The sequence below is a fragment of the Neovison vison genome, chromosome 8, assembly GCF_020171115.1.
Source record: "Neovison vison isolate M4711 chromosome 8, ASM_NN_V1, whole genome shotgun sequence".
In the NCBI taxonomy this organism is placed as follows: Eukaryota; Metazoa; Chordata; class Mammalia; order Carnivora; family Mustelidae; genus Neogale; species Neogale vison.
This window is the reverse complement of record NC_058098.1, coordinates 25,225,059-25,250,144: the sequence shown is the minus strand read 5'-3', so window position 1 is coordinate 25,250,144 and position 25,086 is coordinate 25,225,059. Positions and strand designations below refer to the sequence as shown.

General features: G+C 49.4%; 1 protein-coding gene across 1 annotated transcript in view; it reads left to right on the top strand.

The window, feature by feature from the left end:
- The window catches only part of BPIFB4 (BPI fold containing family B member 4), a 28,531-nt gene extending 6,408 nt beyond the window's left edge, over positions 1 to 22,123 (top strand). Inside the window, exons 7-17 of the mRNA XM_044262336.1 lie at positions 2,177 to 2,240; positions 2,692 to 2,752; positions 3,862 to 3,953; positions 5,561 to 5,764; positions 7,240 to 7,293; positions 10,035 to 10,205; positions 12,454 to 12,521; positions 14,961 to 15,003; positions 16,702 to 16,765; positions 18,755 to 18,831; positions 21,928 to 22,123. Of these exons, the coding sequence (XP_044118271.1) occupies positions 2,177 to 2,240; positions 2,692 to 2,752; positions 3,862 to 3,953; positions 5,561 to 5,764; positions 7,240 to 7,293; positions 10,035 to 10,205; positions 12,454 to 12,521; positions 14,961 to 15,003; positions 16,702 to 16,765; positions 18,755 to 18,831; positions 21,928 to 21,951 (922 nt within the window). The 3' untranslated portion in view covers positions 21,952 to 22,123. The remainder of the gene's footprint in view (positions 1 to 2,176; positions 2,241 to 2,691; positions 2,753 to 3,861; positions 3,954 to 5,560; positions 5,765 to 7,239; positions 7,294 to 10,034; positions 10,206 to 12,453; positions 12,522 to 14,960; positions 15,004 to 16,701; positions 16,766 to 18,754; positions 18,832 to 21,927) is intronic.
- Positions 22,124 to 25,086: the final 2,963 nt, after the last annotated feature.

Here is a 25,086-nt window from a genome sequence, read left to right as displayed (position 1 = left end):
CCTTTCTTTTCACTGCCTGGTCCTCATCATGGGAGATGCTTCTTTGGCTTCTCTCTTTGAGACCTCCACCCCCTACTCCTTCCCCTCCTGCGTTATCAATCTTTTCTCCCTATCACTCCTGTGCTCACCCAACCTAGATTTTGGGAGTAGAAAAACTCATTGTGCCATTTGGACTCAAGAATTTCTGATTCACATGAGCTCCTCTGAGTCTTTGTGTCTGCTCTAGGGTAGTTAAGGACATAGAAAACTGGCCCCTGATATTTTGGTGAGGAGAGGAGGCAGAGAGAAACACCTAGAAACCTCACAGATTTTTACATTCACATTTTCACTAGGAAATATGTTTGGTGACACATGGCTCAAAATATTAAAAAAAAAAATAGGGATGCCTGAGTGGCTCAATTGGCTGAGTGTCTGACTCCTGATTTTGGCTCAGGTCATGATCGCAGGGTCATGAGATAAAGCCCCGCACTGGGCTCTACAAGCAAGGAGTCTGCTTGAGATTCTCTCTCTCTCCCTTTGCCCCTCTCCTGCTCTCTCTCTCCAATAAATAAATTAATCTTTAAAAATATATATGTATATATATAACTAAAAAGGCACAGACTGAAGAGCTCCCTTCCCACCTGGACTCCCATCTGCCCCTCCCCAGCAAGCTCACTGTGCTTCTCTCCTGATTCCCCTTCCAATTCCTTTCTATAAATGAAGCAAACATGAACTTAAATTCTCATTCCCAACCCTCCTTTGAACACAAATAAGTACACCTTAGACACACCATTTTGCACTTCGTCTTTTTCTTTTACTCTGTTCGGAGATTTTTCTGTGTTTGAACATTGAGAGTTTCGTCCTTGTTTTAACGGCCGTGTAGTATTCCATTGTCTGGACGAACCACCATGTGTTTGTCTAGTCGCCTGGTGTGGGGACATGATAATTTGTCTGAACTTCTGCTTTGACAAAGGTTACAATGAATAACCATTTACACACATTTTAAACACGGGCCAATGTGTCTGCCAGATAATTTCCCAGAAAAAGAAAACAGTCTGTGCCCTGAGTGTACACAGATGAAATCCCAAGGCTCCCTCGCCCACACATGCGGGCACACACACGCATCCATGCGTGGGTAAACAGGCAGGTGAATTCTCAAGGGTTTTATCCTCCAAGGAGAACTGGAACCAAGACAAGGCACCCTGAAGTACTCATCCCCTTAAAAAGGAGGCCAAAATGCATCGTGAAACATTCTAATTAGGACACGATCTCGAGAAGTTCTTGGCTCTGTCCAACCGGCGAGTGCTGGATGGTCAGCTACGACGTGGGCAGGCACAGGCAGGTAGTGGTTGCTGGGGGCAGAGATAGCTAGATTTTTAAGGGGATGAACTGTTTGTTACTCTTTGTGTTAAGAAAGCCATTTTCCCACCCACCTTCCCATCACACTGCAAAGCCTCAGAACACGCTTGCTTTACAAGTCTGTCTATCTGTCCATCAGTGTGTCTTGTCCTTGCATCAACACTTTGATTCCCCGCCCCACACACTTAACTAACTGGTTAGAACAGTTAGTTTACAGTTGGTGATGGACTTAGAACTCACTCTGGACCCCTTCTCTGGACCTGTTTCTTTGTAGGACTGATCATATGTCCCAGGCATTTCAACATCAACAACTCATTTCTGCTTGTGGACCACAAGAGCATGTTTTACTGGCCAGTGTTTCTCCTCCCCTGCCTTCCACAAACATTAACTGAGCATCTACTATGCACCAGAAACTGTGCTAGGTGCTTGGATCAAGTGATATGTTCATTTGGCTTTGGGAAGACTGCACAAAGCTGCACCAAGCAGCTCACTAGAGGGCCAGATGAGCAGGAAGGAATGACTTTTGCACTCATGAAGGGGGCCTGGTCCGTTGCAGAGTTCAAGGAGCATTTGTTTGTTGGTTGGATGTATGGATGGATGGATGGATGGTTGAATGAATGGATGGATGAACGAACAGATGGGCAGACAGACAGACGAGTGAATGAATTGAATGAAAAGCCAAGTGATTGCCGGGATCGCCTGTCCAGTCAGGCCCAGCCACTGTCTTTCTAACTTCCTGAACAATTTTCCAGTTCTTGGTGGTCAGGGCCTGCCTAGGGAGCCTGAGTGTGGGCAAGCTTGGTGAGCTCCCTCCTCCCCTCCACTCCTCTCTCCTCAGGCTTCTCCCCAACCTCGTGGACAACTTAGTGAACAGAGTCCTGGCCAACGTCCTCCCTGACCTGGTAAGAACCCACCCTGGATCGGGAGGCTGGAAGCACAGACTTTCCCCAGACCAAGGGACCACAGGCCGGCTCCATCCCTGCGGGCATACAGGTGGCCCAAAGGGATGGTGGGATCCAGAGGGCTGGGGTATATTCTTGGGATATGGGGAGGACCTGGAAGACCATGGACAGACAGATTAGTGAAAGCATAAGGAAGTGGAGCATAATGGTCACCCTGTCCTTGTTTGAATCCCAGCTCGGGTGCTTCCAAGCTGCATGATGATTTTATCGCCTCTCTGAGTCTTGGTTTTCCTAGCTATAAAATGGGGATTATGAGAGAGCCTTCCCCACAGGGCTGTCGGGTGGACCGTGCCAGGCACAGAGCGAGCAGGCAGGAAATGCTGGCTATTGTCCGTATCCGGGCACCCTTCCCCTCCCCAGCCCTGGAGCCTCATACCATCTCCCCCTACAGCTCTGCCCCATCGTGGACGTGGCTCTGGGTCTTGTGAACGACCAGCTGGGTCTCGTGGACTGTAAGTCCCTCCTGCTTTGCTTCATTCAGCCAACATCTGCCAGCCCTGATCTGGGCCCAGTCATGTCCCCAGGCACTGGGGACATAGTGTGTCTGGGAGGAGGGTCCAGTGGTGGGGACACACCTGCTGAGGCCCTCATAGTGTGGTGTGGCTGGTGCCACTAGAGAGAGGTTACCTGGCCAGGCATCCCCCTGGAGGGAGGAGCTTCCCACCTGGCCTGGAGTCTCAGGCTCTAGACTGTGATGGGGTGGAGGGGTGGGGGCAGTGCTGGGTTTGAGTCCTGGCTCTGCCCTGAAAACGGTGTGGACTTGGAAAGACTTTCCAGTTTCCTCATCTCTACAATGGGGGGCTGGCTTCAGCCTGGGGAGGGACTAGAGAATGAAGAGTAGGAGAATGGTGGGGACTGTCTGGGTCCTCAGAACCAGGCTCCAACACCACCCCATGATCCAAGATTTCTCAGTGAACATTCTTGAAGGCAAACCTGCCCCATATAGTTGTGCAGTTCATGCACAGCTTGTTCCAGGGATCCCCTTTCATATAGACCACAACATCACAGAGGCTCCTGACTTATGAGGGCCTATAGGTCCTAATGGCCATAAAGCGCACCCCTCTGGGGTGGCTGTCACATCTCTCGGGACCCCACGCAGTTTGGGGATGATTTTCCCAGACAGATAAAATTCTCTTCCTTTGTGGCCAGGAACAAGGGAGGAAGAGCCCAGATGATGGGGCTGTTGGTTACAAGCAGTCAGGGACATCCCAGCTTCAACTCAGCACCACATTGTGGAACCTTAAAACTTCCTCCCTGGTCACAGTACTTCACAGTTTACAAAGTTTATCAATATCCAGAATCTCATGGACCCCACAGTATAGTCCAAGGGGTTCTGTTAAGCCCATTTTACAGAGGAGGAAACAAGTTCCGAGAGGTGCAGTGTCTTGCCAGAGGTCATACAGCAGGGAAGAGGCAGAGCTGGAATTTGAAACCAGAACTCTTGGTCTTTTCATGCTGTCTGGATCTGGAGCCTTGCCGCTTTGCCTGCTTTGGGGAACAAGGAGGGAAGGCATCTTGGAGGGTCAAGGGGACTTCCCGTGACCCCTACCTTTGCCGGCAGCTCTGGTTCCTCTGGGGATATTGGGAAGTGTCCAGTATACCTTCTCCAGCCTTCCGCTTGTGACCGGGGAATTCCTGGAGCTGGACCTCAATGTGAGTGCCGGGGCTTGGGGGCTGGGGGAGGCGGGCAGGGGGTGATTGCCAGACCCATGGGCTTCTATTCAATGTCTGGGAAGCAACGTTTGAACAGGACCCTCTTCTGATGACTTGAGGACCTTCTAGGAGCCACATCAGAAACAAAATCACAACCAACACTTACCAAGGGCTCACTACTTTTCAGGCACATTCCAAGTGTCCTATGTCGATGAAAACAGGTTATCTTCACAACCATAGGACATAATAAGATGAACCCCTAGTGAGGAAACTGAGGCACAGAAATCAAGCCACTTGCCCACGGTCACACAGCAAGTAAATATGAGCCTTGGATCCAAACCCAGGCAGTCCACCTTCTGCTGCTACAGGCTTGGGTCTGCTGGAGGAATGAATCTGGCCAGTAGGGGGTTGATGAGCACTAACAGACAGCTCTTTATGATGTTAAAAAAAAAAAAGTCCTGATTTGTAGTATTTGCAGATTTCCATGGTCTAAATACTGCCTCTGTGGCCCATTTCAAGCTACCAACTTGATATCACTAAAGAGCTGGGAAGACAAGTACAGAATGTCACAAGAGTGCTATGAGCCAGCATGAGCTGGTTCTAGCCCACAGCGAAATCTGGCCCCTGGCTGCATGGGGCACACACATGCGTGCTTCTCCTGGGCTGTTCCAACATGGGTGCATCCCCCCACTTTGCTCCATCAGAGACAGAGCTGCAGGTGAACACCCACGCAGCCCCAGACACAGCCTGCTTATGCACACATACACAGGCACACCTCATCTATTCATAAACAATAGCCATTCAAGAGGTATTTGTTGGTTACCTGCTGTTTGCCAGACTCTGGGCCGGGGATGGAGGTGCATGGTTGAACAAGGTGAGTTCTCTGTCCTCATGGAGCTTATAGTCCATTGGAGGGGATAGGCCATCCAAGAGTCACTCAGAAGAATACGCAACTAAGGCTCATGAGTACTGTGAATGAGGGTCCCAGGATATCAGAGCCTAAAGCAAGGAGAAACGATGTAACCAGGGAGGTCATGGAGCGCTTCTTGGAGGAAGTGACACTTAAGCTAAGAACTGCCAGATAAGTTGGCCATTATAAGAGAAGAGTGCGGGGGAGGTTTGGAACAGTGTGGGGGAAGGTGATGTGGTGGGAGTCATGAGATGGTGGGTGGCAGGGCCTGGCTGAGGCAGTAGGGACAGAGTGACTCTCCAGGAGGTGGAGAAGTCCCCAAGGGCAGACCATGCAGCATTTGTAAACCATGGAAACATGCCTGGTCTCTAGAGAATAGATACACCACAGCATTTGGCAGATCCATAACATGCTAACTCGTTTTGGCAAGACTGAAAGGGGAAGAATCTATGTCACACGTATATTGAAAGCAAAAGAGGGCTAGAAGTGGTCATAAAGTGAGAACTCTAAGAAGTTCCATTCCATCACAAATGAAGAAGAGCTGGGGCCATGAAAGAAAAGGTAACCCAGACCCAGTGGGTCTAGTCAAGGAAGGTTGCTTGGCGGCAGATTCAGGACTTCACTGCGATCTCAGCCTCCTCCTCCACTCATCTCCCCTTACCCCTCCCTGTGACCCCTTTTCTCTCTGCTTCCCCAGACTCTGGTTGGGGAGGCTGGAGGAGAGCTCGTTGACTATCCACTGGGGCGGCCAGCCGTGTCTCCCAGACAAAGGATGCCAGACTTGCCCCCCATGGGTGAAAACACCAACTCACAATTGGCCATTTCTGCCAACTTCCTGGGCTCAGTGTTGGCGCTCCTGCAGAAGCAGGGAGCACTGGATATCGACATCACCAATGGCATGGTGAGTCACGGCCCCATGGAGAGCTGGCCTGGGCTGGGCAGCAAAGAGCTCCCCTCTGATCTGTCTAGTCCCCACAACCTCGGGGAAATTGCTTTAAAGCAAGAACTGTAGTAGATAGTTCAACCCCCACTCATTTCCCACTCACAGATGTGTACTGATTACATCAGTGTTTACCAAAGCATGGTGCCTGGGATGATTTTAGACAATTCACAGTCATGGAATGAAATAACATCAAGTCATATGATGAGAAAGTTGTTCCTAGTCAGTTCTATTTAATTTTATGCCAATCCTTCTTTAAAGGATTATAATATATTCCCATATATGTATCGCAATATAAATGCTTAGAATCCTTTCACTTGGTAAACATTGATATTAAAAAACTAAGTGATACATAAGAATAAGGTATGATCCGGAGTAATATTCTTTCCAAACCTTTTCTCGTGAAAATTTCAAACCTTCAGAAAAGTTACAAAATAACACAATTAATGCCCAAAGATCCTTCACCTAGATTCACCAGTTAATATCTTGCCATATTTGTTTCATGTCTACCAATCCATCCATCCATCTGCTTATTCACCCATCTACCCACCGACTTATCTATATATCTATCATTCTAGTCATCCATCCACTCACCCATCCATCCATCCATCTCTCCATCTTCTCATCCACCCATCCTTCCATTCATCCACCTATCTAATCTATCATCTAGTTAGCTAGCTAGTTATTGTTACAATTTAAGTTTTTGGAAACATGACATTTCACTCCATAAACTTGTGTCTATCTACTAAGAATAAGATGTTCTCAAAAAAAAAAAAAAAACCAGCCACCATATGATTAGTGTCCATCTTGGTTCCATCAAAAGGAAAGTCTCCATTTAGTGCTAGTATGTAGTTAACCCTCTCTTGAACTTTTAAGTGTCTTCTTTTTAACTCAGAGAGAACAGAACTCACACCTGTAGCCCTCCACAGACAATGATATCCAAGCAGAATGTAATGGCATCATTTTGTTTTTATTGCATTTATTTTTCTAGTTGCCATTTCTTTCTGTCAAATGGTACTGGCTTTCCAGTGTTTGAGGTCTTTAAAAGCAAGTCAGTTGGAAGAATACATTAAGTAAATAATAGTACAGGTTGTTCCGAGATATGGCAGAATTATGCTTTTACTGGACACTGGGTTATGCACATGGACTCACTGATGCTAAATTGTTTTAATCAAGAATTACACTTAGAGGAGAAAGAGTCAAGTCTGCGGTAAGCTTATGTGGCTGGCTGGCCCTGTCCACTTAACCACAAAACAGCTACCATGATCAGTATGGTGGTTGCTGTTGGGCAGGCAGGGCCCCCGAAGGGCTCTTTGAGGAGAAGAAGGTGCCCCCCACCGGCTGTCTGAGGGTGCATGGAAGTTTAATCAGTGTTAGCAACTTCATCTGTCCCCATAACCTCAGAGACTCACATGACCCTTTCTCTTGTCCTGCAGTTTGAAGAGCTTCCTCCTCTTACCACATCCACACTGGGAGCTCTGATTCCCAAGGTAGGTAAAGCAGATGTGTCCCCTGGTCTTCAGCCCTACCCTCCTTCTAACTGTCCCAGGAACTGGATCAGAAGGGAGACACTCACCACCAGGGTGGGGAGATCTGACACCCTCCTTAGGAGTATAGTGATGAAGGTGTGGTATCCAAATTTTTATGGGCAGGGGTAGCATGGAGTGTTGAGGTGGAAAGACCCTGAACTCTTCAAGAGACTGACATGCCTAGCTCTAATCTTGCCCTGGCTACTTTGTTGCTGTGTGTCTTCAGGTAAGAGTCTTAACATCTCTGAGCCTTAGCTTCCTCAATTGTCAAAAAAGGGTGCTAACTCCCACTCTACAGCTTCATCTAGGAGAGTAAGGGGATGAAGGTGATAATTCATATAAAGATGCTGACACAGAGCACAGGCAGGTAGAGGATGGCTTAGATGGGAAGAGTCAGATGTTTGGAACAGAGAAACATGATTTTGAATTCTAGCTCAGTGTGTCTCAACCACACTACCATAGGCAAGTGACTTCTCACTGGGCCTCGGTTTTCTCATCTGGAAAATAGGGATAGCAACACCCACTTTGTTGTGTGGCTGTGAACCTGGGATCTGAACGTAGGCCAAGTAGACATCTGATAAATGTTCACTGTTATTGTTCTTCTTTACAGTAACAAAATCTTCTTTAAAAGGGGTGGGGGTAAGTGAGCTCTTATCAGATTAGTAGCTAGGTACAGTGGGAACAAAGGCCTTTCTGATCCCAGTTCTTGTCCCAGTGTGGGTCCCAAGCCTGTTACCCTGCCCCTGCAGCAAAGAGCTTCTTAGGTAGTAAGTGTCATTGCTGTAACCTACAACCATTTTAGACACTTCCCTGTTCTACCTGTTCTGTTTCCGGTTGTAATTCAGAGGCAGGAAGGGAGACTCAACTCAACAAATGGTCACTATCGCCCTCGTGTGGTTGGAAGCTGAATGGCAAAGCACCATTATCTAACATCGTAAATAGCGGCAGCTCTGGGAGGCAGGGAGAGCCGTCAGTCAACTGGACCTTTGATTTACTGGGTCACTTCTTACGTTAACTGTACCTTACAGCTTGTGAAAAAAAAATTAAGAAGACGCTCTTTTATTTGGTTTTAACCACCCCTCTCCCCCGCATTAATGGAGCCAGAAGAGAGGAGCAATCCATTTTTACGGACAGGGAAAAGAGGCTCCGAGGAGCCACACAATGCAGCAGTGGCAGGGCTGGGTCTGCAGCAGGGGGAGGATTCAGGCTGGACACAGAGGAGTGTATCCTGGAGACCCAGGTCGGGGTGGAGTCACCACGAGAGGCTTCATCAGAGCTGGGAGGAGCATCCTGGGTCTCCTGCTGCTGTAGAGAGAGTTTGAGGGGGACTCTCCACCTCCCTGCGAAGGAAGGTATTGCTAGTTGTTAGAGACTGTGTATGTTGGGGTAGGTCCCTCCAGCTATCCTGAAAATCCCTTCAGGAAAAACAAGTCCACCAAGTCCCTGATTTGTTGAAAGCAGTTTGCCAAAGGGTGAGTTCACTAAGTGGTCATTTGGCTGAATTTACTAGATTTGCCAATAGACCCAGTTTGTTCAAAAGAATTTCCCTTTAAGGCACCTGGGTGGCTCAGTCAGTTAGGCATCTGCCTTCCGCTCAGGTCATGATCCTGGAGTCCTGGGATCGAGTCCCATGTCTGGCTCCCTCCTCAGTGGGGAACCTGCTTTTCCCTCTCCCCCTGCTTGTTTTCCCTCTCTCACGGTCTCTCTCTGTTAAATAAATAAATAAAATCTTTAAAAAAGAAGAAGAAAGAAAAGTGTTCTTTCAAATAAATATTTTGAGATCTTATTTATTTGACAGACAGAGATCACAAGTAGGCAGAGAGGCAGGCAGAGAGAGAGGGGGAAGCAGGCTCCCCACTGAGCAGAGAGCCCAATGCAGTTCTTGATCCCAGGACCCCGAGACCACAACCCGAGCCAACGGCAGATGCCCCAACCCACTGAACCACAGTCAGCCCCCTTCAAATAAATTTTTTGATGAAACATTTATTTAACAAATATGGGAATGGATTGCTTGATGAATTATCCTTTTAGCTAGTTAGCATTTAGGGAATCCATTTGCAGCAAACAGGCTCTGATTCCTACCACCATAGGTTTCTAGAGACCCCAGCCAATCCAGGTAGTCTGTGTCCTGCTCTGGAACTTCCCTTCGAGGCACCCTGAACTGTGGCTTTCCCATTCCAGGTGGGGCATCCAGAAGAGCAGGAGGGGAGGGAGACCCTGGACTTCTGAGAGGCGTAGACCTGGGCTGGAGCCTCAGCTCTCCTGCTGACCTTAGACCATTTGCTTGAGCCTCAGTTTTGTTTCGTTTTTTTAATCTATAACATGGAGAAAAAAATACCCCATGGAGTTGTTACGATGACTCGATTCAATCGTGAATGTCCTAGTGAACTCAGCTTGCTCAACAGCAGGTTCTGAGCATTTCCAGGCATTAGGCATTGAGCTCAAAGACTTGCTGTCACCCCCCCCCACTTTTTAATTCTCCCATTGACCCTATGCAAAAGGCACAGAAAGAGCAGCCCCCTCCCCAAACCCAGCAGCAGGTCAGAGCCCCCGCATGTGGTTTGTAGGGCTTGAGCAATGCTGTTGGATTGGAAGATGCCCAGTCTGAGACCCTGGGCCATATATTTAGTGGTTGGTTGATGGCCCACTGGAACCACAACTCTCCAGGGCTCCACTGACTCTGGCCTGGTGTCCACCCCCAGGTGTTCCAGCAGTACCCTGAGTCCTTCCCACTCACCATCAGGATCCAGGTGCCAAACCCACCTTCAGTGACATTGCAGAAGGATGAGGCACTGGTGAAGGTGTTCGCCACCTCTGAGGTCATGGTCTCCCAGCCCAATGACGTCGAGACCACTATCTGCCTCATCGATGTGGTAAGTATCGGTGATGGGGTGGGGGACGCCATGGTCTTCTGAAGTCCCTAGACCCCTTCAAATCCCCACGGACCAACTAAAGTGACTACAAGCCCTACATGGGGCCAGATGAGCTGATTCAAATCCAGTCTTTAGTACTTGTAGCTATGACTTTAGTTGGATCACTCCCTCTGTCCGTTCTTCATTTTCTCCTTTACTTTGTGGGGGTGGCAGCAGGCATTAGTAAGATGCTCAGAGTGGTACCTGGAAAACTGTAAGTGTTCCTTCCCAGGTGGCAATTCATGCATTCAGCAATTTGTGCTGAGCACCTACTCTGGGTTATGCTTTCTACTAGATGATGAAGAAAGAGGAACCAAGGCAGGTGGTGCTGGTTCTCATGTCCCTGGGACCCACATACAAATACAGTAACTTCCAGTTATCTCATAGAGAGGAATCCTCTTAAAACCATGTGGCTCATTTTGGCAAAACTTTCCCTTTCAATCCTGAAACAAAAGCCCATTCCCTAACAATGACCCACAGAGTTCTTCTAGATCATCCCCTGGTTACCCTTCAGCTCCTCTCTCTTTCCCTCTTTCACCAACATGCCAGGTGGAGTTCCACCCCAGGGCCTTTGCATATGCTGTTTTATCTGCTGCTTGCAATGCTCTTGCCCCAGGTGTTTGCATGACTCACTTCCTCATTTCCTTTAGGTCTCTACTCAAATGTCACCTTCCCAGAGAGGTCTTCCCAAGACCAGTTGTTTAAAATGTCCCCACCCCTGGCTTCCCTCTCTCTCTTTCTCTCTGCCTCCCTTGTTTTATGTGGTTCATGGACTTAACCTGACACCATATAATGTGTTTTTTAGTTTACTGTTGGGCAGAGATGCGCATTGTCTTCTTCACTACAGGATCCTCAGAGCCTAGCACAGGGTCCCGCACATAGTAGGTGCTCAGTAAATATTTGTTGAAGCAATGCGCTGTGTTAAGTACCACTTTCCCCTTGATGGCTAAAGCTTAAGATTCAGACACTTAGGCTTCTGTCCCATTTGCTGTGTCTTCTCAGGCTCGTCTACCAGGGCTCAAGACCAAATGGGCCACCTCTAATCCATTAAATGGGCATTCTCAGCAGGAGTATGCCAAGCCAGGGCATGCTGAGGGTCATTTCTGGGCATCAACAGATGCCAGATTAAAAGGGCTGTTTCTCACTCAGGGAGTGGAGATGGCTGCCCCTTGTTGGTTAGGCCCTGCTGTGTGGAAAATTTTCCATCAAATCCCAAATGTCATATGATCCAGTTCAGAGCCCTGCCATGACTCCCCCGTGATTCCGGGATGCAGCCATGACTTCTTTCCAGCCTGCTAGCCCTGCCTGGTCTGGCCCCTTCTCACTCCAGTCTCCTGCATTCCTCTTACCTCCTTGCTCTCTAGCCTTCTCTCTTCCCTCTAATGCCAACCTCTTTCTTGCCCCGGGGCTTTTGCACATACCCTTCCCAGTGCCTGGATCACCCTCACGCCTTCTTTTTCACCTGGTCAAATCCTATATACCCTTCAGGCCTCAGTTCATGTATGGATAGGATGATTTTGCATGTCCATGCAGGTCCCTGCCATACACACCCAGAGCATCCAGTCCTCCTCCATCCTAATTTTTGTTACTATCGTTGCTAGCAATAACATCACCTGGATGTGTTAGAGCTTCCTTTTTCCCACAAGACCAATTTATTTTCTTTTACATTTATTTTATTTTATTTTATTATTTGGTGGGGGAAGCAGGGAAGTAAAGAGGAACATTCCTATGACCAAGACTCTGCCAGAGAGGGGTTGAGTCTGGACCTTTCATGCCCTCTGCCGGGAATGGGGGTGGGGCACTTGTGCTTGACATTCATGATGCCCAGTCCCCTACAGTGGCTCATCTGGAGCAGGGTTCATAGGCTACAGCACCCTCACCCCGAGACAACTCAGACACCCCCACCAGCCAAGGGATCGCTGCTCCCTGCGAGTCTGGTCTTTCTGTCCAACGTTCACTCAGCCCTGCTGACTTACTTGAAAGCAACACACTTGTTGGTGAATGTAGACAATTTATTATTCCCAACCCCTTCCCTCCAGAGTGGGGATATCCATCCTGTAGGCAGCGTAACTGGGGTCTTGGCTAATAAAGGGAGGTTTGACCAAGACCTTGGGGGAGAGACACCCTGTGTAATGCAGCACCTAGTGGTCACCCCGCACACACAGCCCCCGCTGCCAGCAGCGCCTCATTGTCACCCCCTTTCTTCCAGGACACAGAACTCTTGGCCATGTTTTCCGTGGAGGGAGATAAGCTCATGATTGACACCAAGCTGGACAAGTAAGAGGGTTTGTGGACTTGGGCTCCTGCTGCTCAGAAAGGCCTCTTTGGTGCTGCCCTGCCTGGAGCCAGCTCCTGAAGGGACCCCTGGGAGGACACTGGAGGTCCACTTGCATGGCTGTCAGGGCTGGGTCCATCCCAGAGGCTGCAGGGGTGAAACTGGGCTATGACGGCCAAGGCCACTGGTGCGAGCTGGGCAGGGCAGGTGATGCCGTGAGCTTCAGAGAGAGGACCCACGGCCAACAACAACTACAATGCCAATAACAATAACAGTGATGGGCGTGAGGATGACGTTCCAGGCTTTGCACGAGGTATTAATATGCATGACCTTGTTCAGCCTTGCAATGGCCTTGTAGAGTCGAGGCTCCTATTCTCCCATCTTAAAGAGGAGACAGACAACTAGGCTTAGAGAGGACGTTTTACTGACTCGGGGCCGCACCGTGGGTACAGAGAGGGGCTCTGGGCCAGCCCAGGTCTGTCTTGAGCCGCCCCGCTCCATTACAAGCGCGCACTTTGGAGCCAAGCAGTATGAGTTCCAATCCTAATGTGACCACTGACTGGCTGTGTGACATGGGCCAAGTGACTCTCCCTCTCTGGAATTCAGTTTGCTCACCTGAAAATGGGGATAATAGTCCCTACCTCGTAGCACTCATGAGAACAGCCGCTACCTGCCTGTTGGATGCTCTCTCTGGGCCAGGCATTGAATTAAGCCCTAAGTGGGTCCCAATTCATTTCATCCCTGACCTCAGCCTACGGCAGTAAGTACTATTATGATTCCTACTTCAAGACGGATGAGAGTGTGTGTACAATTGTCTCCAGCCAGTAGGAGTGTGTGTGTACACGTGCCTAGTTCATTGTAACTTGTTCTCCTTACAACAAATACTTATCAAGCCCATTAGTGGGAATTTCTCGGAATATGACATGAATCCAGAAGCATCCAAGTGTCTCTAAGGAGGTGATGCTGACCTGAGGCCTGGATGGGGAGAAGGGGCCAGCGGGGGCCTCAGGCAGTGAGAGCAGGGCAGGCAAACTTGGAAGGTCAGGGAAAAGCTCAGGTCCTATGGATGGAGTGGCCGAGGGGGAAGGAGGAGCAGGAGTGGAAGTCGGCCCTGGTTTCTGTGCTGAAAATGTGCAGCGGCTCCAGTGGCTCTGGCCCAGGCAAGTCTGGTCTGGCCTCCCTCAGGTGGGACTGTCACTTTGCAGGTGAGATTCAAGTGCAGCGAGACAGAGACCCTCATGGTGCAGAGAGAGACTTCGAACCCCGGCCTCAGGCCCCCTCCTCAGAATGGTGCAGCAGCCAAGAACGCATCTCGGGGCACGAGTCCTGGACTTTGCCTCCCGAGCTCTGTAGACATGGCAGGGTCCCCCGGAGCCTGAGGTTCCTCCCCCAGGGGCTGGCAGAAAGGATCAAGACAGGTGGGGACAATCACTCCTGGGTGCATGGCCTGCGCGGGCTCTACCTGGATTGTTCATTCAGTCCTGGCAGCTGCTCTCTTTGCAGAGGGGTGAAACACAGCCGATAGGTGTCACAGGTCAGGGACACACAGCCAGTAGGAGTCACAACTATGATTTGAGCCCGATGTACAGCCGTCCCTTCTGATCCGTGGGAGATAAGCTCCAAGACCCCCAGTGGCTGCTGCTGAAAGCACAGGGAGTACCACGTCCCAGCTACACGTGTGTGCTAGGCACACATACTTGTGATAACAATTTATAAATTAGGCACAGCAGGAGAGTAACAACAATAACCCATAAATAAAATAAAACAATTATAATAATATATTGTAGTATAAGTTATGTAAATGGTCTCTCTTTCAAAATACTGTACTACACTCACCCTTCTTTTTTTTTTTTTTTAAGATTTTATTCATTTATTTATTTGAGAAAGAGACAGCACAAACTGGGGGAGGAGCAGAGGGAGAGGGGCAAGCAGGCTCCAGGCTCAGTGTGGCGCCCAGCATGGGGCCCGATCTCACCACCCTGAGATCGTGACCTGAGCCACAATCAAGAGTCAGACACTTAACTGACTGAGCCACCCAGGCGCCCCTATACTCACCCTTCTTCTTGGGATGATGTGAGACGATAAAATGCCCACGTGATGAGTTGAAGGCAGGTGAATGACGTAGGACCTTCTGATAATAAGTCAGAAGGGGGATCATCTCCTCCAGACCACAGCTGAGCATAGGCCACTGAGCCCGTGGACAACGAGACCTCGGGGAAGGGGGCTACCGTGTATGGTAGAAAAGCCCAGGCACCATGTCTGGCATACAGTTGGTGCTCACTCCCTGGACTTCAACACTGTTCTTATTTATGTCTCCTGGGGATCCCGGGATGCCTTTGTGAGGATGCTGGTGGAGGGGCTTCTTAGAGTTTATTGAAATACAGCCTCTTACGACTCTCAGGCAATTGCTCCTTCTAACGGGCTGTTTGCTTTCTTGGCAGGACTCACCTCAACCTCAGAACCTCAAACGTAGGCAACTTTGATGTAAGTACCAAGCTCAGGCCCCAGGTCAAGGTCTTCTGGGAATGGTCCCCCACCCCGTGTGGCTGGCCAGGGCCCAGGGAGGTGGTGAATGTGAAAGCATTGGCATCATCTCTGGCAGGCCTCATTTACAGGTGGGGAAATGGAGGCCCACACAGCCGGGGAAGTGCAGAGCTTCAGCTCTGCCAGTGAGGCTGTCCCATTGTAACCCACCACTTCCGTGGAGGCCACTTGGCCCCGATCCCTCCACTTCCAGCTGGGGAAGTGGTGTCCTACGGGACTGCCTTGTCCTGTGTGACCCCTGCCTTTCTGGAAGCAGGGGTTGGCTTTGCCACTGACTCCCATGTAATCTCGAGCCACCTAACCCACTCTGAGCCTCAGCAAACAGGTCTGGGTTTATTTCTAGCCACCATTTTACCTCCGAGCTCCGGAGCGCTGCCTTTCTAATCTGAGATGCCCAGATTCCAGGATCTGGTCCTGTCTCCTCATTTCTTTGTTGATTCTTGGGTCCCCCCCCCAACACACACACACCACCAAAGTCTCCAGACATGCCTCCCTTTTCTTTTACAAATTGATGACTAAGCAATGCCCGCTTTTCAGAACGAGCTGGGGTGAGATTTCCACTTGTGCAGAGAAAACTCAAGTACCCATTGTGTTGCCTTCTTCCTATTTGCAACCCCAGCTGCTCCAACCCGTGCAGTTGGGTGTCACCAGCGTCATTTCATAAGTGGAGGAACTGGGGCCTGGGCATGGGCAGCGACATGCTTGGCAGCTGGTTGGGACACAGTGGGGACCAGAACTGGAATCTCCAGACTCCAAGCAGAAGAAGCAGCTCCCACAGTGTGAAATTAGAGAATAGTTTGGGGACAACAGATGCGGGCACGGGGTACCCAATTAAGCTTTTGTTTTCCTTTGTTCAAACAACTTCTCTCATTTAATCCTCACGACAAACTTCCGATTTGGGTACAGTTATTATCCCATTTTCCACATAAGGCAGCCAAATGCAGAAAGAAGTTGGGCAGCATGTCCAAGGTCACGGCACTGGGATAAGAGTCCCGTGCGCTTGCCACGGTCCTACCGTGTGGTTCTCGCCAAGGCTCATACTTTACATAGAGGAGTTTACATTTGGCTTTTACAGCCTACCGAGGAAGGGCTCGTCACACCCGTTTTCAGCTGTGGAAACCGAGGCTTAGAGACATTGAGATGCACACACACACACATGAAAAGTCAGGACAGAGCATTTCAGCTGATCTGCCTGTAATCCTGGCTGCCTCCTTCAAGTGGGGCTTGTTGGCCCATTTTACAGCTGAGGAAGCTGAGGGTCTGAGAGGTCAGAAAGACTTCCCAGAGGCCCACAGAGGCTGAGCTGGATGGGAACCTGGAGTGTTGGTGACACAGCCCCCAGGGCCCTGCGTGACATCACCATAGACTACAGGCCTTGGGCCTCCCCCAGTCCCTGCCTCACCACGAGCCTTGGACCAGCACTGGCCCTGCTCTGGGCCCTCTCCTAACCGCACAGACACCAGGCCGACTGATGTGCCTTGTGGCTGTCCAACTCGGTGGTTCTGGAGTCATGGCAGCTCCCAGATTCTCCCAGAGCAACCCTGTGCCTCCTGCTTGGGCCTCAGGGCAGGGCCTCAAGGAGCCCTTGGGGATCCAAGTGAACTGCTGCAAGGGTTGAGTTTTCCTTGTTCCCTGCAGGTTGGCCTCCTGGAGGTGCTGGTGGAGAAGATCTTTGACCTGGCGTTTCTGCCCGCCATGAACGGTGAGAGCTATGGCCATGCCTCTGTAGGGGGGGTGTGGCTCGGGGGCCCGGAAGCTGCTGGTTTGCTGGAAATATTTGACACATAGCCATTCTGCCTCAACTGTCTTTCTGAGAACAGCATCCTAAGCTTATGTATTTAACCCTCTGAATGCAAATGTTGCCCCTGGGTCCCCAGCAGCTTCCTTATTTGCTGCTTCTGCTCTGTTCTCTTTCTCCTTCTTCTCCTGCTCCTCCTCCTTCTTCCTTATTTGGCTGATAGTTTTGTTTTTCTCATTATCTATGTAAAATTCTGATTACCTATGAAAATTATATGTGCGTACGTTTTCCAAAGTCCGGAACAGTTTAGAAAGTAACACCTCACCTCCCAGAGGCAATTCATCTCAGTATCTGGTTAGAGTTACTTCTAAATTCTTTTTTCTCCATTTAAAAAAAAAAAAAAAAAGTCCAAGATATTTCCTGATTCTTTGTTGTGTGTTTATTTTGAGTTGGGGTAAAATACACATCACATGAAAATTTACCTGCTTAAGCCTTGTTAGGTGCAAATTTAGTATTGGTAGGTATATTCACAGCATGATGGCCCTGGTTGATTTTTAATTGTGTATTTAATTTTATTTCTATAGGGACTATGTGAATATGTTATTATTGTAAAAAGTTCAGTCAGTACAGATAAAGCTGAAATTGTTCTTACCAGTCTCCCAGCCTCCTAACCCAGAATCTGGCCCCTCGGCAGCCAGGTGATCAGTGACAGGGTTTTCTGCTTCATAGAACAAAAGGAAGGAGCATGATTCCTCCACTCTGTGGTGCCTTGGGGATATTACCAGGAAGTTACTGGAGCTGTGGGGCCACTGGAGGCTGTGAGAGCTGAACCTGTTGTAATTGGAAACCACACCCCTAAGGCCTCCTCCAACCTGGCCCCAACTTCCTTCTCCCCTCTTCCCCTTTGTGGAGGATGGAGAAGGGCTGCTCTGCAGGGCTTCATCTGGGGAGCTCTCTGTGTCCAGCAGGCCTTTATCCTGGAAACTCACCAGAGGAGTCTGGATGTCAATTCCAGGAAGGCCCTGGTCTCCAAAGCCAGGGATGTCAGGAGCGAGGATGGGCTGGACGGACCCTTGAGGCAAGAAGTGAAGACTCTAACCCAGGCTTGGTCACCAAGAGGTGGTGTGAACTTGGCAGCAAGTCTCTCGATTTCACTGTCATGCAACTTACCATCTCAAAAGTGAGAGACTGGATTAGGACCATGATTCTCAAAGTGGGTTCCGTGAAAAATTAGTCCTAAGAGGTGCTCTTAAGAAGAGTGTTCCATGGCCAAGCAAGTTTGGAAAATTCTGAATACACTGCCCTGGGGTAGGTTCGCCATGTCCTTAGCTCTCTGAAAAGTCCTGCTGCAGGCAGGAATCTGTTGAACTTCACTTAATCTAGTCCCCTCCCCCCCCCACCACACCCTTCCTTTCCTTCCTTCCCAGAACAGGAATCAGCATGAATCTAAAAGCAAACAGTATGTCCCAGGACGGTCACATGTCAGGACTCCGTGTATATCCTTCCTTGCCTCCATTCAGCAAATATCTGTCCTCTCCTCTGTGCCCAGCCCAGAGCTGGGTGATGCCGGGGACACAGTCCTGGCCTGCAAAAAACTCATAGTCTGGGTAGAGGTGACAGATGGGAAAAGAGAGAATTCATATCCTGTGATTTCTGTATAGTGGGGGGTGGTTCAAGGGAGCGGCAGGAGCCAAATGTTGCTTGGCCTGGGATGGGGAAACCTCACAGAAGAGCTGACGTCCAAGCAGTGTCTCGGGGGAGGCTCAGAACTCGGCAGGCAGGCAAGGGTGAGGGCGTGTGCTCTGGGCAGGATCACCTGCAAAGACAAAGGCCTAGAGATGGAAAAGAAACGGCTCATCTCCTTGAAAATCCTGGTGCCCTCCTATAAAGCTAATGCCTCTTAGCCACACTGACTATGCCTGACCATCGGGGTGGTGGTGTTTCTTTTCACAGCTGTGCTGGGCTCTGGTGTCCCTCTCCCCAAAATCCTAAACATCGACTTCAGCAATGCAGACATTGACGTCTTGGAGGTAAGGAGAGAACTCTGTTCTGCCCTCTGCTCCATGCCCAGGAGTTGGGAGGAAGAAGAGAAGGGAGGGGAAAGGTGGGGCAACGGAGGCCTCTTCCTTCAAAGGATGGGTCTATGGGAACAAGAAACAAAGGTGAAGAACCCCTCAATGAAACCCTCCCCATCCACCATCTCATTTCATCCCCAGGAGAGATGTCATTGCCCCCAGCTTGCAGATGGGAATACTGAGGCTCAGAGCAGGAAGGGGCTTGCCCACAGTAGAAGTGCAATATAGTTCACTGGAAAAATTGTTATTGAGCATCTACAGAGTGCCAGACGATGTGCAAGGGGGTGGGAATACAGCAGTGACTAAAATGGACAGTCCTGACCCATGCACAGCTCGTGAGTGGGAAGATGGGCTTTTGGACAGATATTCCTGAAATTATTGCTAATTATAATCATGGTAGGTGCCTTGAAATTCAGTTGTAGGAGGTCTTTTTTTGACACGACAAAAACCACATATGCTCATTATCTGAAACTTGGAAAATACGAAAAAGATTAAACAAACATATTTATCCTCTTAGATACATTTGCAACCTAGAAATGACTACTTAGAGCATTTTGCTGGTGTTCATTCTGATTTTTCTGGGGTTTTATTTTTAAGCATGACTTTGCTCAGTAGGGCCTGGGTTCCAATCCTGATCCAGCTGGGTGACCCCGGGCAAGTCACTTAATGTCTCTGGGGCTCAGTTTCCCCCCTCTGTAAAAGGGGTTAATCATAGTACCTCCATAGGGCTGCTTTTAGGATACAGTGAGATTCTATGTGTAAAATGCCTTATAGTCAGTATATCAGAAAGGGTAGGCCACTTGCCCAAGGTCACCCAGCTAGTGAGAAGTGGATTTTGTGCTGGAATAAGGGACACAACTCCAGCCGGTGGTTCTCGACTGGGGTTGTATTGCCAGCCTCCCCCCAGCCAAAAGGCCTTTTTTTAATTTGTGGGGCTGATTTTTTTCTTTCCTAAATAATCAGGCTTGAGTATTTCACATCAAATACATATTATTGCATATCTCATATATTACCTTTTATTTCTTCTTTATAGTTTTGCAAGGGATATAAGTAGATTATATAGATTATGAATTTCATTTCAGAATAATAAAGAATAATAAAATAATAATAAAGCACAAATACCTGTGATAAAATGTAAATAGGGTTGTTGGGTCTGAAAGGTGTAGGACCACTGATTTAAAGAGAGACCCAGGGGCGCCTGGGTGGCTCAGTGGGTTAAGCCGCTGCCTTCCACTCAGGTCATGATCCCAGGGTCCTGGGATTGAGCCCCGAATCGGGCTTTCTGCTCAGTGGGGAGTCTGCTTCCTCATCTCTCTCTGCCTGCCTCTCTGCCTACTTGTGATCTCTGTCTGTCAAATAAATAAATAAAATCTTTAAAAATAAATAAATAAAGAGAGACCCAGCTTTGGGCTACCTGGCTGGCTCAGTGGGTGGAGCATGTGACTTTTGATCTCGGGGTCGTGAGTTCAAGCCCCACACTAGGTGTAGAGATTACTTAAATAAACCTAAAAAAAAAAAAAAAAGACCTAGCCCAGACTTGGTCTTGTACAACCTTTGTAATTGATAGCTACTTTCTTCTCCTCCTCCTCCTCCTTCTTTTTAAAGATTTATTTCTTTATTTTAGAGAGAGTATGTGGGTATGGGGGAGGGACAGAGGGAGAGAGAGTCCCAAGCAGACTCCTCGCTGAGCATGGAGCCTGACACAGGGCTCATCTCATGACCCTGAGATCATGACCAGAGCTGAAACCAAGTCAGGTGCTCAACCAACTGAGATACCCAGGCGCCTTCTCCTCCTTCTTCTCCACCCCCCTTCTCTCGTTATTACTGCTGTAATTGTATGGGTCTAGACCTTTAACTTCTCATTTTAAAGCAATTTTAGACTTACAGAAGAGTTGCAAAAATACCACATAGAGTTTGAGAATACTTTTCACTCAGTTTTCCCTAATGCTAACATCACCTATAACCACAATATAATGATCAAAACCAGGAAGTTCACGTTGATAGAAAACTGTGAACTCACCTACAGACCTTCCTCAATGGTTTTCCCACCACCGTCCTTGGTCTGGTTCAGGATCCAGGATCCCACTTGGCACTTGATTGTCAATCCAAATCTGGGACATTGCCCTCTAACATGGGACAGGTCCTAAATTCTCCTTGTGTTTCATGCCTTTGACATTTCTGATGAGTCTGGCCCATTGTGTGAGATGTCCTCCAACTTGGATTTGACCGATGTTTTCTCACAACGAGACTGAGGTTACGTATTTTTGACAAGAAGAAGGCCACTGGCGTGATGCCATGCCCTTCTCGGTGCACTGTCTGGGGGGCTTGCAATGTCAATGTCTTGTTCCTGGGGATACTGACTTTGATCATGCGGTTAAGATGGTCCCTGCCAGTTTCCTCACTATTGGTTAAGTTACTATTTTTCCCATCATAACTAATAAATATCTCACGAGGAGATACTTGGAGACAACCACCCACATATCCTAGTTCTCATCACACCTTCTCCCACTCGTTTTGGCATTCCTTAATGGCCCTTGTCTGCAGGAGTTATTGCTGTGGTGTTTCTCTCATGGAGACTTTCCATTTCGATCATTCCTTCTGCATTTATTAGTTGAAATTTTGCTACAAGGAAGAGCCATCCCTTCTCCTCCATTAATTTATCTACCCAGTTATTTATATCAATACAAAACTAAGAGTACGTCCTTTGTTCTATGGGTTAAATTTATTATTTACTTTGTTGTATATATTTTGAGTTAGGAAAAGTGGATTTTGGAAGAATGTGGACAGAGGCTCAAGCTTGCTTCCCTTATTTGGGGGAAGTAGGAGATGAGGGGCAGGAAGGGAAGTATCTTGCCCAAGGTCCCCTGCACAGGGCAGGCTAATGACATGGCCAGGGTGCTCCTCGGACCCCTTTAAAACCAGTAAACCCCCACTGTTCGCACTTGCTCCTTCCTAGAAATGTGCCTTGCCTGGTCCACAGGCAGGTGACCACGGTGGCTGTAAGCAGAAGCCATTGCCTCTACTAACTGGGTTCTCTGTTTGACCTCCAAGGACATTCTGGTGCTGAGTGCCTGAAAGACAGGGGCAGGGACGCTGCTGCAGCCCCAGAAGAAGCCAGAGCTTGCCCTGGAAGGGCTCTGCTAACACAAGTCTCCAGCCCCGAGTCCCTTCAGCCCCCTACAACAGGTTCCCCCCCTGCTTCCCATACCTCTTCCCACCTGCCTCCCCCCACACCCCGAGAAAGGAACCAGCCAGAGACTTGTTTGGCAAAAGTCCCATCCACGATCGGTCCTACGGTCCATCCCTGAAGAGGGAAGCAGGTCACCCTGGGGACTGAGGCCTCTCAGACCCCATGCCAGACTCCACACTGCGCACTTGAAACTTTCAATAAAAGATTCCAGTTTCCCTGCAGTTGGGGTGAGTCTCCAAGAAGGGCCCTCCCTCAGGGTCTGGGTGGTTCTTCCCTCCGTGACCACGCCAGGGGCACCTGGCCGTTGCCTCTGTCACCTACGACCTGACGGAGGATGGTTCAGCTCATGAACGAAATACGTCAGACACCACTGAGGACCCTACCGATGGACAGGAGGGGATTTTACTCAGTTCTCACTGCCTTGGTTCTGGGCTCCATTTGGCTGATTCCTCTTGCCTCAGTTTCCCCCACCACTCCTCATCCTGTGAAGGGGATCCAGTCTTGGAAGCAACAAGGTCAGAGCCATCAGGCTTCACGCTATCAGAGGGATTTCCTTATAGCCCAGCTCCTGTGTGCCATGAGGACAAGGGTCTCCTCTCTTTTCTCAGCTTCTAGCCGCCCTCTCCCCATCCCCACCTCTTCTGTGTTCCCAACATGACTTGCCCAGGTCCAGAAGGGTGGATGGGTGTATCCCAGGTTCCAGGGAGCCGTGAAAGGGACAAACAAAAACTACCCTTCTGTCCCATCTTTCTGAGAGCACATGTTCATCGAGGGCTTTCTGTCTGCTGAGCCCTGCACTCAGGCTTTGGGATTTGATCTCCTTTAACATCATGAAAGCACCATAAGGTAGGTACCAGGTTGGCCCCTATTTTGCAGATGGGGGAACCGAGACACCGAGACATGAAGGGACTTGCCTGAGGTCACACAGCTGCAAAGTGGCAGAGCTGGGGCTAGGGCCTGAGGATTTTGCTCCAGAGCCCTTGCCTTAATCACCCACCACATAGCCTCTGATCAAATGTTGCAGGAAGAAGCGCTGGGCTGAATCTGGCCCCAGGGCTCCGAGTCCTCAGCAGAGAGAAAGCGCAGGGAGTCCCACACCAGCACCACTTTGGTGCAGCTACTAGAAAGAGAAGCACATCGCTTTGCTTGGATTTCAGAAGCCACCACGAGTCATGTGACCCTGCCTGACCTCCAGGGATAAGGACATGTGATCCCTTCCTCTAGGGAGGAAGGTAGGAAAACCAGATATACTGGTGAACACGAGAAATGCTTTCCACACTCTCCTGTGTTCTCCTGGGGAGAGGAGGCTGGAGATGAAGCAGGGCCAGGGGCTGAGTGGAACTCCTGCTACATCAAGATTCTGTAGAATAGTAAGGCCTCAGCCCTTCAGGTCCAAACTGGGGAGCACGATGCAACAGCAGCCCAGAAAATGAGCAAGGAGCCTCACAAACTGGTTCTTTGCAAGCGTGCCTTTGGCTTCTAGAAATAAAGCCCAGTGACTACAGGTTCAGGGAAACCTAGGCCCTGCCCCTATATTATCCTCTGGGAACATCTGTTCCCCTCACCCCCACCCAGAGCCTCCTGGGAAACCTGTCTGCCGGACAGAGAGGGGAAGTGCCAGTGGCTTCAGGTAAAAAGCGATCAGGGGCGCCTGGGTGGCTCGGGTCATGATCTCAGGGTCCTGGGATCGAGCCCCGCGTCAGACTCTCTGCTTAGCGGGGAGCCTGCTTCTTCCTCTCTCTCTCTACCTGCCTCTCTGCCTACTTGTGATCTCTGTCTATCAAATAAATAAATAAAATATTTTAAAAAAATCAAACTGCATTCTCCAGAGAGATTCCCCGGCCAGCGGGACCGCTCTGAGCATCACCAATCTCAACTCTGGCCTCGGGGGTCATTAAAGAATGAGAATCTTGGAGTCAGGAGGAAGGGCTCAGCTTCTGTCTCTGCCACTTGGTTGACTTGGTGAGGCCTTCGGCCTTCGGAGCTTTAGTTCTCCCATCTGTAAAATGGATCCTAATAATTATTATTACACTCCAAGTGTGAAGATATTTAAATGAGATTTGTTTTTTGGAGCCGTTCAGCCCTGAAGCTGGCACACGGTAAGCGCTCAGCCTGTACTTGCTGTGACTTGTGCTGGTTTCTAAAGTGTGGGCCGTGGGGGCCCCTTGCTTCTGGCCAGAGCTCAGCTGAGGACCAGGAAGGGTGGTTGACATGCAAGACAGCGCCCCAAGAACCGCTCCCAGAGCAAGGCAGAGGCTGCTCTCCCCAACACCTCTGCCTCTGTTTACAGCCAAAGGGCCCATTTAAAGCAGTTTCAGCGTCTATCCCTGAGAAGGCAAAGAAATACTGAAGTCCCTTTTACATAATCAAGATGGTTTTTCCTCCCAGTGATTTTTTTTTTTTTAGGTTTTTATTTATTTATCTGTGTGAGACAGAGGGAGTAGCAGTGTGGGGAGAGGAGGGATGGAGAGAGAGGGAGAAGCAGACTCGAGTGCTGATCAGACAGCCCGATGCAGGGCTTGATCCCAGGACCTGGAGATCATGACCTGAGCCGAAGGCAGAGGCTTTAACCCACTCAGACACCCAGGCACCCCTCCAGAGGGGTTTTTAAACTGCAGGCATACAATCACTGCCCTTCCCTGCTTCAAGCCTTTCCATGGGCTTTTCATGGCATCCAGAGCAAAATCCAGATCCCCCATCACTGCCCACAAGGCCCTGCTGGCTCTGCCCCCACGGCCTTCTCCAGCGCCATCTTGCCCCTCCCTGGTCCTCCGCTGTAGGAGGGGCAGTGAAGCCCTCCAGAGTCCCTCACACTCCTTCCTCAGACATTAAAACACGCCCACCTGCTCCAACGTGTCTCATTTCCGCTGCTATTTAATTTTCTAGGGGACTTTAAAACTTTGGGGGGAAACTTTTGGATTATAAAGAATTTGTTTCATTTTCCATTGACTAGAGTTTTTCAACATGCAAAGGACAGGCTCAGGCATTCTTGAAAGTAGGAGAATGGAAAGATTTGGAGG